The 14,563-nt window shown below is 45.8% G+C and overlaps 1 protein-coding gene across 1 annotated transcript in view; it reads right to left on the minus strand.

Annotated features, from left to right (window-relative positions):
- Positions 1 to 223: 223 nt before the first annotated feature.
- The window catches only part of LOC144172359 (beta-1,4-N-acetylgalactosaminyltransferase bre-4-like), a 28,197-nt gene continuing 13,857 nt past the window's right edge, over positions 224 to 14,563 (minus strand). Inside the window, exons 6-9 of the mRNA XM_077701114.1 lie at positions 7,530 to 7,714; positions 6,085 to 6,207; positions 4,204 to 4,299; positions 224 to 1,262 (exon numbers count right to left, since the gene is read on the minus strand). Of these exons, the coding sequence (XP_077557240.1) occupies positions 1,133 to 1,262; positions 4,204 to 4,299; positions 6,085 to 6,207; positions 7,530 to 7,714 (534 nt within the window). The 3' untranslated portion in view covers positions 224 to 1,132. The remainder of the gene's footprint in view (positions 1,263 to 4,203; positions 4,300 to 6,084; positions 6,208 to 7,529; positions 7,715 to 14,563) is intronic.

Consider the following 14,563-nt stretch of genomic DNA (forward strand, 5'->3'; position numbering starts at 1 on the left):
CGACCCTATCAGAAACTATCGCGCTAGTGATGAAAGCTCTTCTTTCTTTCTTTCTTTCTTTCTTTCTTTCTTTCTTTCTTTCTTTCTTTCTTTCTTTCTTTCTTTCTTTCTTTCTTTCTTTCTTTCTTTTTTTCTTTTCTTATTGCCTTCTTTCTTTCTTTCTTTTCTTATTGCCTTCTTTCTTTCTTTCTTTCTTTCTTTCTAACTTTCTTTCGTCTTTTTCTCTTGCTTAATTTCTCATTCCTGCATATAACACTGACAGCTTTACACGGTATACCATGCAAGAATGTATCCGGGTCTTTCTGGCTTGCGACAGCGTGGTCGAGCTCGCTTGTTCTTAACCTGAACCGAATTATTTTGCTACTTATCCAAGTTAGGAATGTCATGCTATTTGGCTTTTGGCTTCCGACACGAAACCACGAAAGACCGGCAGTATATCAGTACTGCGGATATTCTCGTCTGAAGCGCCACACATAGCACTACTTACAGTAATTTCAGAAGCCGAACAAAGCTTTGCTGACATGCACCATTACCGGAAGTGAATTGTCTGTATTTTTATCGTGCACTCTTATTTAAGACGTCTGATGTTGTTTACAGTGCCTTACACCGATTGACCTTCAGTTTTTTGTAAAATACTGTACAGCAAGCAACAAAAGTGCCGGATCTCTAAACAGGCTCCACAAAACATGATTTTCCAACAAAAATGTCATGCGGGCGTTGTTGCCTTAACGGCGGCTTCCATGGAGAGGTTATGAAGCTCACTCTTGGGTCGTAAGTATGCCTTTGGTAGTAGTGACGCATGAAGTCAACAACGCAGATTCCAGGTAGCAGCGGTTGGTGGAACATTGACATCAGCTCAACCGTGCGAAAGGGTTTCGGAAGTCATAATTCCCTCCACTCAAGCAGTCAGTAACCCACGTACATGCTCAACATGGTTAGCAAGTTGTGGCCTTGGTGCTGTACCAGAGTATATTGAATTGTAATTGTACTGTAATACTGCCTTCCTAACTCCAACTTACGGCAGCTTCGTCGGGTTGGAGCGAACGGGCAGCGGGAATTGAAGCTTCAATATTCAAATTTGAAAGCGACGAGTACGCACGGCTGGTGTCCCGGCGTCACGAACTTCACATCACTACGCTTCTCTTAAATCGACCAAAATCCAGGTGTAAAGCCTTTTGAATAACAAGTCCAACCGCTTGTAATGCAGACTGTTTAGGCCGTCCTCTTTCCAGCGTTGTCTCCATGTCGCCAGGAGCCCCATCCTGTAATGGTTTGCCCAATTTATTTAACGCTTCTTCAAGCACGTAAAAACGCTAATATGCTATAAATAAACAATTTGAAACTCCAAGATTACATTTGTATGTATGTACGTATGTATGTATGTATGTATGTACGTATGTATGTATGTATGTATGTATGTATGTATGTATGTATGTATGTATGTATGTATGTATGTATGTATGTATGTATGTATGTATGTATGTATGTATGTATGTATGTATGTACAATTCAATAAACCTTGTTTCAGTGTCATGCGAAGAAATCGCATCGGTATAAAGGACCAGCACGAGACGAAAAAACGTAAAAAAAACGACGACAAAGAAGAACACGCAATGCACGCGGCGCCAAATTCATCGACAACGTCCACGGCGCGATGTGCTTGCGACCACGGCACGAGCTCGCGCCGGCAACTTGCGAATGAGAAGCTGCCAGCGACAGCGGCCGGCGGGCAGAGACGAACCAGAGAACACCGAGAGAAGGGAGACTGAGAAACGTGGAGCGTGACCGGGATGCGCGGCGGTCGGGTGACCGGACCCGTGCCGGGCCCCAAGAGGTCATCCACGACTGCAGCCTCCAAGACATCTCCTCAAGGAAGTCGTCTCGCTGTGCGTTGTTGAGAGACAGCGACTCTCCAAGACTGCTGCGTTGGCCTCTCCGCAACGGGAGCTGGGAGCGCGCTCGACCACCTCGGCAACGACATCCGCTAGACCATGCAACACCGCATCACCACGACTGCGCCTCTGGGACGTGAGGTAGGACAGCCCCGTTCCCGCAGCGAACACCTACCGTGACCTTGTCGTTCACCTTGAACTCTTTCCCGCTTATTCGAACTGTTCTGTTTCCCTTCATTCCCTGACTTTGACTCTTTAACGTTTGTTTGATCTCTTCAGCATTTTCCCCTACTATCCTTCGGTTCCTCAGTGCTCTTTAGTTCCTCTGTCCATAGTGTGTGTATTTATTTGGGTTTTGGATAGAACATAAACATAGTCTCGTTCAAAATTTATACTTTTATTGGTTATTATTGTCCCGAACCTGACATTCAGTGTATATGTATGAATTCCCGTTTTTGACCGTACCAAATGCCATTGCAGGGAAAGGTATTATTGCAGCGCGAACCCGCTGGCTCGCTCGTCTTTTCTGCAGGCATGCGCATGCCGTGCAAAGAAGACAGACGAGAACTTAGGGCCCAATACCTACAAAAAAGATACCCTCCAGGTCAAAACACCCTCTTTGTGGATGCCGCCGAATACCGACATAAAACAGCATTCGCCATTGTCGTAACGAAAGGCACAGACGAACCACCAGTGCATGCAATAACCATCCGCACGAAAAACCCAGCAGAGGCGGAAGAGGCAGCAATAGCCGTAGCATTGACGCAACGCCCCACGCCCCCCACAGTTATCTCAGATTCCAAAACCGCTATTCAAAATTTCGCCCAGGGCAACATTTCATCCCTGGCGCTCAAAATTCTTCAGAAGAATACCCCCCTCACCCCAGTAGACATACTCTGGACACCGGCCCACGCGGGACAGGAGGGGAACGAAACCGCACACTCTCAGGCTCGCGATCTTACCTTCCGAGCTGGAGTGGCGCCCGACCCATCCCACGGGGCAAGGTCATCCAGAGACAGTCTCCTTAACTATACCGATATTACGGAACATTACCGCCTCTGCCGCCGAAAGCTAGCACCCCCGCACCCGGAACTCACAACAGCCCAAGAGCAAGACTGGAGGCTCATACAAACAAACACATACCCACACCCAACCCGCCTGCACCTAATCCACCCAACACAAGTCCCATTCCCGAACTGCACCCTCTGCACAGCCCCAGCCACCCTACCCCACATTTTGTGGGCCTGCCCCGAAAACCCCTATCCCCGAATCACCACAGCTGAGCAGTGGAGAGAAGCACTGGCATCCCACGACAGGGAGGTACAGACCTCCCTGATCGCAAGGGCCGCCTCGGTCGTCGTTGGGCTGATAACAACGACCACCAACTTCTCACGCTAAAGACAAGCTCAGTTTAATAAAGTTTTGTCTCTCTCTCTCTGTGGAACAACGCGGTGAAGTAGTCTGGGTGTACAAATTCTAGAATTTTTTGTCTGCCAAAAAAAACTGTTTTAATTAAACTTTCTGGAATAAACTGCGATCATTTGTACTACCGAATGCCTTGTATTTGAAATTTTTACTACGAGCACAACAATGTGCACATTTCTCCTTTTTTTGGTGTCGTATTTTTTAACATTTGTCCCCAATCGTGATATACAGAAACAATTTCCTTATTTGCTGAGAGAATTTGCTTGTATTTGCTAAAAAATGTTGGAAAATGCTCAACATCGTGTATATTATGAGTGGCGTAATAAGAGCAAAAAAAAGCAAAAATACTTTAAAAGTGTGGCATAGAGCAGCCCCAAGTCTCAACATGATGTCCCCCAAAACGTGTACGATTGAATAAGAAGTTATTTATTATGAATTTCTTGGCAGAGCTACTTTGGTTTAAACCCTGGAGATAAAAGGATGGCTAAAAAAGAACAAACTTTCCTAAACAAAAACACTTTGAGGGAACACTCTGGGACATGCGAGGATGGCCCACAATTTTTACTGAACAATTCCATGATGTTCCACTCTACGGCTGGGACGTTTGACATGAAATGACGCTTACTATGTTTTCTGAGTAAATAAAAACACCATTACATGAGACTGCGTGTAACTACAGAAGTTTTCCCTCACTGCAAAACGAAAAACTCAAACCGACTGCTTCCCTTACATGTGCAATTCCCTTACAATTTTTACTCATGCCTTGTTACCCGATGTGACTTTTTAAGTTATATTTAATGCAAATCAGAAAATAGAAGATAACATATCTAAATGTCAAAAAGTAGATATTTTTAGGGCAAATAGAAGGAAATACTTCCAAATTCACCTTCGTGCGCTGGGCGTCGCCTTAACGTGCTTGAGGGATGCGTATCTGGCAACGTTCCCTGGTCGTCGATGAATTTGGAACCCTTGATTCCAGAGCCTAATAACACATGAAAAACTTTTTGTAAACTTTCAAAATCTGAGCAAAATAATTATCCGTTAAGAAACACAAAAATAGCGCGCCCCCTATTCACTGTAAAGGTAACGATACAATCCCATAATACCTGCCACATTGTTAGAACAGCACACAACAGAGGCAAGTTCCGTAACTTCGGCAAAATATAGAAGAACTGTTTCGCAAAAAATAAGAATTTTTATCAAATCTTAAGGAACACTATCTTTTCTTCGTAGAAGAAACGTTTGCGCATGCACCAACCTTGTTTTTTGTCAGAACAATTAAAAATACCGATCACGCACGTTGCTATAACACCAAGATTGTTTATACCGTGAGTTGTGCTAAGACATTGTATATGGAATAACCAGGACACGATGCTCAAAATTACTTGTATTCTTTTGTGCATCCGTATACCGCCATGGCCCCCGTCCAACACGCCACGAAGTCAAGTTTAAGTTCGACAAGTGTCCACATATCTCGGACAGCGCAAGGACGCCGCAAAGCTATAGACAAGGCGAAGTCGCTGCGTATAAAAAAAAACGAACCCTGAAATATCGGAAGCTTGGGGGTAATTCTTGTGGCAGATCGTGTATGCAGATCTGCGACATTCCATCGCAGATACAGATGGAATGAACGTTACCTGCAAAAGCTGCATGACGGAGTAGAATGAAACCGCACATCAGCCGTGACGTCAGGGCTGCGCATTGAAGCAGCAGTGGGTGGGTAACTAAAGAGGATACTCGGCCGAAGAGACGCAGACACCGGTAGTTAGCGGCTTCACAGCGGCCTGTCTAAAGCGCAAATGTTGTGGGCGGATTACTGCGGCGACTGACATTGTGGCATCCCGACATACGCAAAAGGACCCTTCGGTGCTTTCAAAATTTTGCGCACCACTACTTGAGCAACCACCTGAAGAGGCTGCATTACCTTTTCGCTAAATTGATCCGAGCGTTAAGAACATTTGCCGGTCTCCTTTTTTGAGAGGGAAGGTAGGTGGGGTACAGGAATGCATATACCTCATCACGTATAGGTGCCGTCAAAAGTAATTATATTACCTTTCATAAATTTACAGGAATTTCGTGTTCTGGTTGCTTCTTCGTCTGGCTCCATTGGTGTGCGCATAAAGGAGTCCTCCCCAATAGCAAAACCTTCCTGTAAAGCGGAAGGGTTGCCCTAAAGCCAGTAAGAGATAGAATTTGTAATATTCACAAATACCTGCCTCGATTACTTTTGACAGCATCTGTACATCGCGTTGTTCAGGCCACTAAAAGCCGCAACGCAGATCAAGCAGCGTGAAAAATATACTGCTCCAGAATTAATTCTTACTAGTTACCCTCACAAATTGACATATGGTGACCATAAAGCAGTTCTTGTGGTGTGGCTGCTAAGTACTGCAACTGGCTTTATTTGACAGGAAATATTAAGGGCCGCAAAGTGGAATTGAACTGTTTTCTCTTTTCAGCCAGAACTCCTTGTGGGTTGTATGTTTGCCACATTCAAAACTTTAATGTGCTTTCTTCACACTTTCAGTGGCCATGGTAGGGACCATATTTGTAAGCATCAATGCTGCTATCTCGTTTCAACCCTAGTCGATGATTACAGAAAAGGCTGCGCTGGCCACTTTGAAACGCATTTCAAAAAGATTGTTTCAAGCATAACCTGGGTGTATACCTTGCGTTTTATATTTTATCAAAAAGGTGTAAGCGACAGTCATTTAATTTTCATTCTGCACAAAAAGCTAGCGTAGCACAAATTTTACACATGATTTACCTGTAGGACATGTCGTCATCTTCGGCTCCCCAGCCCCAGTAGCGGTTAGAGAAACCGTTCACACGTAGCATGTGCTGCTTGTTCACTGCGCTTACACCCCCGAACATCTGCCTGTACGAGAACCTATAAACGTACATGGGGAAGTAAAAATGAGCAAAAATTTGCGACTAAATGCAGCAATATATTTGAAGCTACAACAATTTTTTTCGCCGAAAACAATAGAGTGGACGCGGTTTCTGTAATGAAAGATGAAGGTTAAATGTGTGCTTTAGCTGTGCAGTCACGTTGAAGGATCACGTGGGGCGTACAGTAATCTGCAGCCCTCTAGAACAAATCGCTCAATGGTCCGTGTGCTGTTACTTCCGTGTGTAACTCGTACATTGAAAATTTCTCATACATTTTGAATTCATACCTAACGCTAAAGGAAACTAAAGAAACAGCATCTTGGTCACGGAGTTCCGATTTAATAAATCTGGAGCACTGTTACAGCAGCTCCCTAACAGGAAAACAACTGTACATTGCGCCATGTGCGAAAACCGCGATTATCGTGAGTAGTAGATAAGTGGCGTTATTCCTAAACCTTGCAGATATTTATATGCCCACCGAGAAAAGACGACAGCTTGGTGATTTTGAATGAGCAGTAACCTCGTCGTGCTTTAAATCCGAAGAGTAACATGCCGACGTGAGATACTGCTCTCGTGTGCTGCGCGGAATACGGGTGTAATATTGTAAGAGAGATATTTCAAAAGCAGGCACCAATCCGCTTCTATCCGGTTTTATACAGCCAGGAACTATTCGCAAAATATACCTCGCAGTAAAAGCTGCTTTGGCCGACCCTTTATTCTTAGGCTACCCACTTCCGTACCATAGGTTGTACTTGCATATCTTGCAAATTCTCCTGAACTATGTTGGAATGGGCGTAAAGAAGCATCATTCCTTGCCTATTCTGGGCAACTGAGGCAATAACCGACAGATCTGCTCAAATTTCGTCTCTGGAGGTTCCTTGTCGTTTGCTTTCCACTTTACTTCGTGTACTCTTACAGAAAGTCTGCAGCAGCGTATTACAGCGTGTGACCACCCGTTCTACCAAACCAAAATTTCTACGAAAGAATTCTCCCGCCTGACGCTTTAAAACATTTATTAGCGCTGTCTATAGTGCCGATACTTATATTAAAAGTGTGTGAGGGAGAAAGTGCGAAGTGTAAATCTATCTATCTTTCCGTCACATGACGTTTACGAATCTTTTCCGAACCCGCTTATGGCCAGTATTTTACTTCAGTAGGTTTCTTATTACTTTTGAATTCTTGGTACTCTTTCATTGCTTCTTTTTATGTCGTTACGAGTAGTCATAACAAAACGCTTATTCAACGCAGTGTACGGATATGCTATTTCTATATGAAACAAACGCTACAGCGTTATATTGATGCCTAATAAGATAGACTAACCCCGACTTGTTGTCTATTGTGACGGACATGTGCCGTGGGTGTTCAGGGCAAGTGTACACGTTGCGATCGTCGACTGGAACAAGGTCCACGTCATGGAACACGAAGCACTGATAGTCATGAAGCAATGTGGACTCCTGGAATCCTACGTTCAGAAGCTTGGCTCGGTTAAACTCCAGGTTGTCACCCTGAAAAAGTAGTGTACACAGTATTGTTGTTGTTGTTGTTGTTGGAAAACGTTTATTACACAGTATTCCCAGGAAAATATTTTTTATGGATTTGCTTGAAGTCCCTTTTCGGAATGTCAGGGGCATTGTTAATTATATAAGTAAATATTTTACACGCTTACATCAGCAAAGCGAGGTAGAAGAACGTCGTTTAACATACACGCCATCAAGCATCGTCTTACAAGTATTACTTTATAAATATTATCAAAGAGACAAGGGGATCTTCTCATAAACATTGTGGTTTTCATGTTACCACTGGTATGGCGTTGGCGACAAGTGTATACATATTTGCGAATGTGTCGGGAGAGCTGGCATATTGGCGCCGAAAGCAACACGAAGCACCTTTTTCCGCAAAGAGAATTACTGTACCCCCGTAGCTACAATTGTATTCTTCTACCTGTTCAGAAACTTGCTTGAAGCCACGCGACCCTTAAATTTACTATTATTCTTACGTTTTAAGGCACAACACTAATAAAAAAGGCATACAGTCGAACACGGATATATCGAACTCCAAGGGGATCGCGAATTAGTTCGATATATGAAAAATTCGATATAAAAAATATGGGCTCTGGGACCTCACCTATTGCGGAAGATCACTTACCAATCGTCGCATTTAAGAATGACAACTAATTCCGCACTCACGATGCAACAGGACGCTTTATTTCCGTGAAAAAAAATCGCTGATCTTAGCCTGCTTAAAGACGCTGGTCTCGATCTTCTCGAGGCTGCACAACTAGGGAATTCCAGCAGCACGCTGCGCCTTCGCACACCATGTACAACACGCACGCCAAAGAAGAACAGCGCGCACGTACCACAAGAAATTTGAAGGTAACAATTCCAAGGCTCTCTGAACGGACTCCAACAAAGGGCTCGCGATGGTCATCTCCGAGAGAAACAGTGATCTCCGAAAGGTGCGGGACCACTCGCCAAACAGCAGCAACAGCAGCAAAATGCAAAAGAAGGAGGAGGCCGCCAGCGCCTTCGTTCCCTCTTCCCTTTCCCGAGACGACATCGGGGGAAGACAGACTCAGAGAGAAAGAGAAATAAAAACTATTTTTCGGCAAGCCGGGGAACGTACGCAGCCAAAAAAAAAAGGGGGGGGGGGGGGGGGGGGGGCGTGCGCAGTCGGGGCTTCCCTACCTCGCACTGCCACATTTTTCCAGCGTTCGGGCTTGTGTGCCTAGAGAGATTTAGCATACCGGGCTCCGTCCGCTAACGCTACGGCGGCCGGTAGCGGGGCCCGACTGGGCAAGCGCAAATTCGTTCCGGTAGGGGGGATTAGTTTACGGGAGCCAGTCTTCGCCATGCCCGCGCATTCCTGCACATCCTCCTCAACCTCAATCGGGAGTGCAGCGACTTCCGAAGAGCACCTTCCAACTCGCGCGGCGTTCGATATACCCAATGTCGGGAAAAATACGGTTCGATATAAACGTACGAATTCCTATACTTTTACACAGAATTTTCAAGGGGATAATATATGAGTTCGATATAGACAATAATTCGATATACCCGTGTTCGATATATCCATGTTCGACTGTATTTCCTAAACGTCGCTGTAAACACGACTAATAGTTACACTTATACTCTTAATTTACAAAGGTATTCACGCCCAAAGCCAACACCACGTGCCCATACATCCTGTATCCGCATGTCGCAATGATGTATACATCGGCGGAGCATAAAACTTACCTTGTTTCTTGTAAACACAGCCCTTTAATTCATCTGCGCTGCTTCATACCACTGCACTCTGGAAAGATGTTCGGCACATCATTCCCCGCTTGTCTTATTACGACACTTTCTGCGACCCATTGTTTGATTGTGTTTCTTTATAAAGATTCTTTGTATGAACTGCGTTGGTCGCTTTTTCTTCCATTCAGTCAATGCTACGCCATCTACCACTGCGTGTAGGAGCTAAAACCGCAATGAACTGATTGGAGGAAGGGCGCGCGACTGTTCTAGTGCGATTTATACAACTTAGGAGGGAATTATTAGCCAGAAATGTCACCAGACAGTATGGGCTCAGCCTCTACCAGCATCGGAAAAACTCCGGCAGCAAGCGAACAATCGTTCGTCCAGGCCCGCAGCAAGAAGACTTCCAATTGCTAAAGTGCCCTTGGCCTATAATTTTTACCTCAATTGCCTTTTCAGTTTATCTTCCCTTGCCGCCTAATCAAATGCTATGGTTTTTATTTTAACGGTTCTGTGCAGTGATGTTATGGCAGGACTGTTTCACGGACCCTTAGGAACGCAGGATTACCTTAAGCTTCTTCGCTTTGAAGCGTGCTTACACGTGAATATGTCCTGTATGAAGATACAACAGAAGTCAGTTCCACGTACGTTCATGCAAAGGTTTATTAAAAGCTTTTGCTTAAATTAGGTGGTAATATCTGCAATCTAGTTCTCTACTAATTGTAGCTTACTGAGCCTAACTCTCCTTGTCCCCTGAAAATAATTATATTAAGGAGATAACTATCTTTATTCATTTCAAAGAATATTATCTTTATTATTTCAATTACAATTTATTATATCCACATATCACTATCTCACAATTATCTTTTCACGAACAGTTCAAACCGATCAAACCAACTCTAGTGTAGCCTGCACGTTACCGTGTCTTACCTCCTTTTTCAGCCAAAAAATAATGGCTTCATGCTAATTTGCGTTTTAGACAAGTTAACCCTCCTATCAAATGTAACCCCCAATAGTTCAGGAAGGCGGAGTTTCGTCGCGGTTCGGAACGGATAGGTATTTTGGCATTTATTTACGACGTGTAAACTCCTCTACCAAGGTTTGCCGCAGCATACATGAGCCTGCTTGTGTTACGAGTATTTCTTCGCATAGGTTGCTTCTCGAGTGTATCCTCGCTTTCCTTCTCGGCAAGCCAGACCTGGAATTGCTTCGTTTTGTGTTGGAAAAAACATTCTTTTTTCATTAAAAGCTTTCTTAGCCTCTCAACTCCCAATAACTTTATCGTTTTCATAATTTCTGTCCTTTAAATTGTATCTGCTCGTCTCACTTTCATTTTAATGGGCGTAGATCTTCGAAGTTTACCCCAAATTCTTTACTTCTTGGTGAGCTTACGAGGGTTGTTTTTTTTCAATTATTGTGTACGCCTTTAATGCATAGCGGTCATTGAACTCCCCGGAATAGTTTATTAGTTCCAAATTTGTGACCAATGGTGGCATCAGTGGCTCAATACCAGGAAAATTTGGTGAAAGAAATTCCCTGGCCATTCCACTGTGTGCACGTAGTGGTCCAGGTAAGCTGTGTGCCTTCGGGGGTGTTATCGCGGTGCTTCCCCGGGGAGTGGGCGTCGGGCTTTCATGTCAGAAGTAGGGTCGTTATAAAACCACAGACGTTCGCTACCGTTGTATCTCAAGCAGAAATGACGATCGCGAAAATCCTTTTGGTACCATCGTGCGCGAACATAAACTTTTCCAAGTTGGTCTCTTGGCGCAGAAAGCTCTTTGCGGCATTCTCTGACTCAATATGCATTGTCAGTTCCCGCTCACAGCTTACATGCCCTCTCGCAGCCACGATCGTTGACGCCGCATAAGTATCGGCACGCCGTCGACAACTATGCTTGTGCCGCTGTTGTCGAGCCTTGTTCCTATAGCATTTTAAAGACAATTGCCTTTCTTGGGCTACTTGAACGCGGAAAATTTTGTCTATCTGGTGGCCACCACGTCCTCGTAATAGAGCTTCGACCCGAACAAGTATATATATATATGTATATATATACATATTGTGAGCGCGAGACTACGAAGCGTAGAAAATCATTTATTTCACTGCTCCATTATCCGCATCACCAAACACATCGAGGAACGCTTCGTCTTCTACGAGACTGATCATCATCATCGTTAGTGGCTGGTCCGGTGTTCCGAGACGGCTTAGTCGTACAATAAACGCCTTACCTCACCGAGTAACCAAGGCCCTTACAAGTGGTGGAGGTTGCGCTCGATCCCGTCCTCAACGCCGCCGATCACCCTCACCGTATCGACGGTCCGTGTCTCCTCTTCACCCGGCTTCCCACGTTCCCGACAACCACTCGGAAAACTAGCGCCTGCAGTTTTCGGAGGTGAAACTGCGTCGCTCGGAAAATGCTCAAGTCCTCCTCAACGACCATCAAACTTTTTATCTGTGCTAGTGGAAGGAATTTTTGTTAATGCTCTTGTGGATACTGGTGCAAGCGTTTCGGTTATTCATGCAGATTTGTGTTCGCGTCTCCGTAAGGTTAAAACTCCCTACACAGGTCCTTCACTGTGCAATGCTAACGGAGTCGTACTGCAACCCTCCGCGCAGTGTACAGTTCGAGTATTCATAGATGGCAGCCGTCATCACGTTCCCTGTGCAGTGCTTACTCCGTGTGCACACCAATTGATTCTGGGGTTGGACTTTCTATCTTCGGCGTCCGCTGTCATTTCCTGCAATTTACCGGCTGTCGAACTCACGGCTACCCACTTCTCCAGCGTTGATGATGAGGAGCCGCCTCGGTTGGTGGCACAAGCTGATCAAGTTTTGCTTCCTGGGCAAGAGACACTAATGACAATGTGCTTAGATAGGATTCAAGATGGTGACATTTTAGCCGTTCCTGCAGGGTCCTTCCTTCCTAAAGGAGTCGTCATTCCCACCTGCCTCGTTCGGTTTTCGAATGGGTCGGCGGTACTTGCTGCAACGAACATCAGTTCAGAGCCGATCTTGCTGCCCAAAGGTGCTTCTATTGCTACTGCTGCTGCTGACAGCCAGGTCATGTCTGTTATGCCGATTTGCTCGTCGTCAGCAGGCCAGCGCCTTTCGGATCCTGCATCGTCATCGGCCGCTCTTGTCGCAACCATTAGCTCTGACCTCAGCCCTAACGAGGCAGAGTCCCTCCTTGCTTTACTTGAAAGACACGCAGCTTGTTTTGACTTCTCTTCGTCGAAGCTGGGGCAGACTTCCGCAACAGCACACCGCATTGACACGGATGGCTCTCGTATCATCCGTCGCCGTCCGTATCGTGTATCTTCGTCTCAACGGAAGATCATCGAGGACCACGTTTCAGACATGCTTGAACGCAACATCATTCGCCCTTCTGTTAGTCCGTGGTCGTCGCCCGTCGTTTTGGTTCGTAAAAAAGACGGATCAGTGCGTTTCTGCGTTGATTATCGTGCACTAAACAAAATTACCCGAAAAGATGTATACCCCATGCCCCGGATAGATGACGCTCTGGACTGTTTACAAGGTGCGGAATATTTCTCGAGCATTGACCTCCGATCCGGCTATTGGCAAATCCCGATGCATGAATCTGACAAAGAAAAAACCGCGTTTTCTACCCCGGACGGACTTTATGAATTCAATGTTATGCCTTTTGGATTATGCAATGCCCCAGCTACTTTTGAGCGTCTCATGGATACAGTCCTGCGTGGACTCAAATGGAGGACATGTTTATGTTATTTGGATGATGTTGTGATCTTCTCATCGACTTTTCCTCAACATCTTGAGCGCTTGAACGAAGTACTTACATGCTTAGCAAATGCTGGACTTCAGCTCAACACAAAGAAATGCCGTTTTGCCAGCAAAACAATCAAAGTCCTCGGTCATGTCGTCAGCAAAGAAGGCATCCAACCAGACCCTGACAAAATAACAGCTGTGCTCAATTTTCCTCGACCGCTACAACAAAAAGCCCTCCGCAGTTTCCTCGGCCTTGCCTCTTACTTTCGCCGTTTTATTCCCGGTTTTGCCACCCTTGCTTCACCTCTCAACAGGCTTCTGCAGTCCGACGTTCCCTTCACCTGGTCGGACGACTGTGAAAAAGCTTTTCACGCTCTTAAAGGTGCGCTTACTTGTCGCCCAGTGTTGTGCCACTTCGATGAGACAAGACCCGCACTTCTCCATACCGACGCCAGTGGGACCGGCATTGGCGCCGTTCTCCTCCAACGGGACGACCAATCAAGAGAGCGGCCTGTTGCTTATGCCAGTCGCTCTCTCACGCCCGCCGAAAAAAACTACAGCATCACAGAACAAGAATGCCTTGCCGTCGTTTGGGCTGTCCAGAAATTTCGGCCATATTTATACGGCCGCCATTTCACCATCGTAACCGATCATCACGCACTCTGCTGGTTATCGACTTTAAAGAACCTTACTGGACGCCTTGGACGGTGGATTCTTCGTTTACAAGAATACGACTTCTCTGTCACATACAAGTCGGGCAAGAAACACCTCGATGCAGACGCGCTATCGCGCTGCCCGCTATCGTCTTCACATACTGCTTGCCTAACGCCGCCGGCAAAAACGTTGCCGCTTGCGCCTGTCAGCTCCGTTGCGGTCGGTGAACGCTTTGAGCTTAAAAAGCTCCAACAAGAAGACCACTATTGTCAAAGCATTGTCGACAGACTGAGTGGTAGAACACAGCCTCCAAACAGTCGCTTGCACCGCCAGCAAACAAAATTTCGGGTTGTTGATGGCGTGTTGCATCGTCAAAATTACCATCCTACTGGAGAAAAGTGGGTTCCCGTTGTACCCCGGGCACTGCAGCAGAAAATTTTGGAGGCCTTTCATGACGATGCGACCGCTGGCCACCTCGGATATCAGAAAACGTATGACGGCATCCGAGCCCGTTTCTTTTGGCCTGGCATGTCCACAAGCGTATCCAAGTACGTCGCGTCCTGTACCTCCTGCCAGCGTCGCAAGCGCCCTACATCACCTCCGGCTGGACAGCTACAACCTATCTCTTGCCCCGCTGAGCCTTTTGAGGTTGTGGGGATTGATTTGTACTGGCCGCTACCTAGAACTCCTACCGGTTACCGCTGGATCGTCACAGCTGTGGACCAT

The sequence above is a fragment of the Haemaphysalis longicornis genome, unplaced genomic scaffold, assembly GCF_048455015.1.
Source record: "Haemaphysalis longicornis isolate Haplotype H1 unplaced genomic scaffold, Haemaphysalis longicornis Haplotype H1 scaffold_20, whole genome shotgun sequence".
Taxonomy (NCBI): Eukaryota; Metazoa; Arthropoda; class Arachnida; order Ixodida; family Ixodidae; genus Haemaphysalis; species Haemaphysalis longicornis.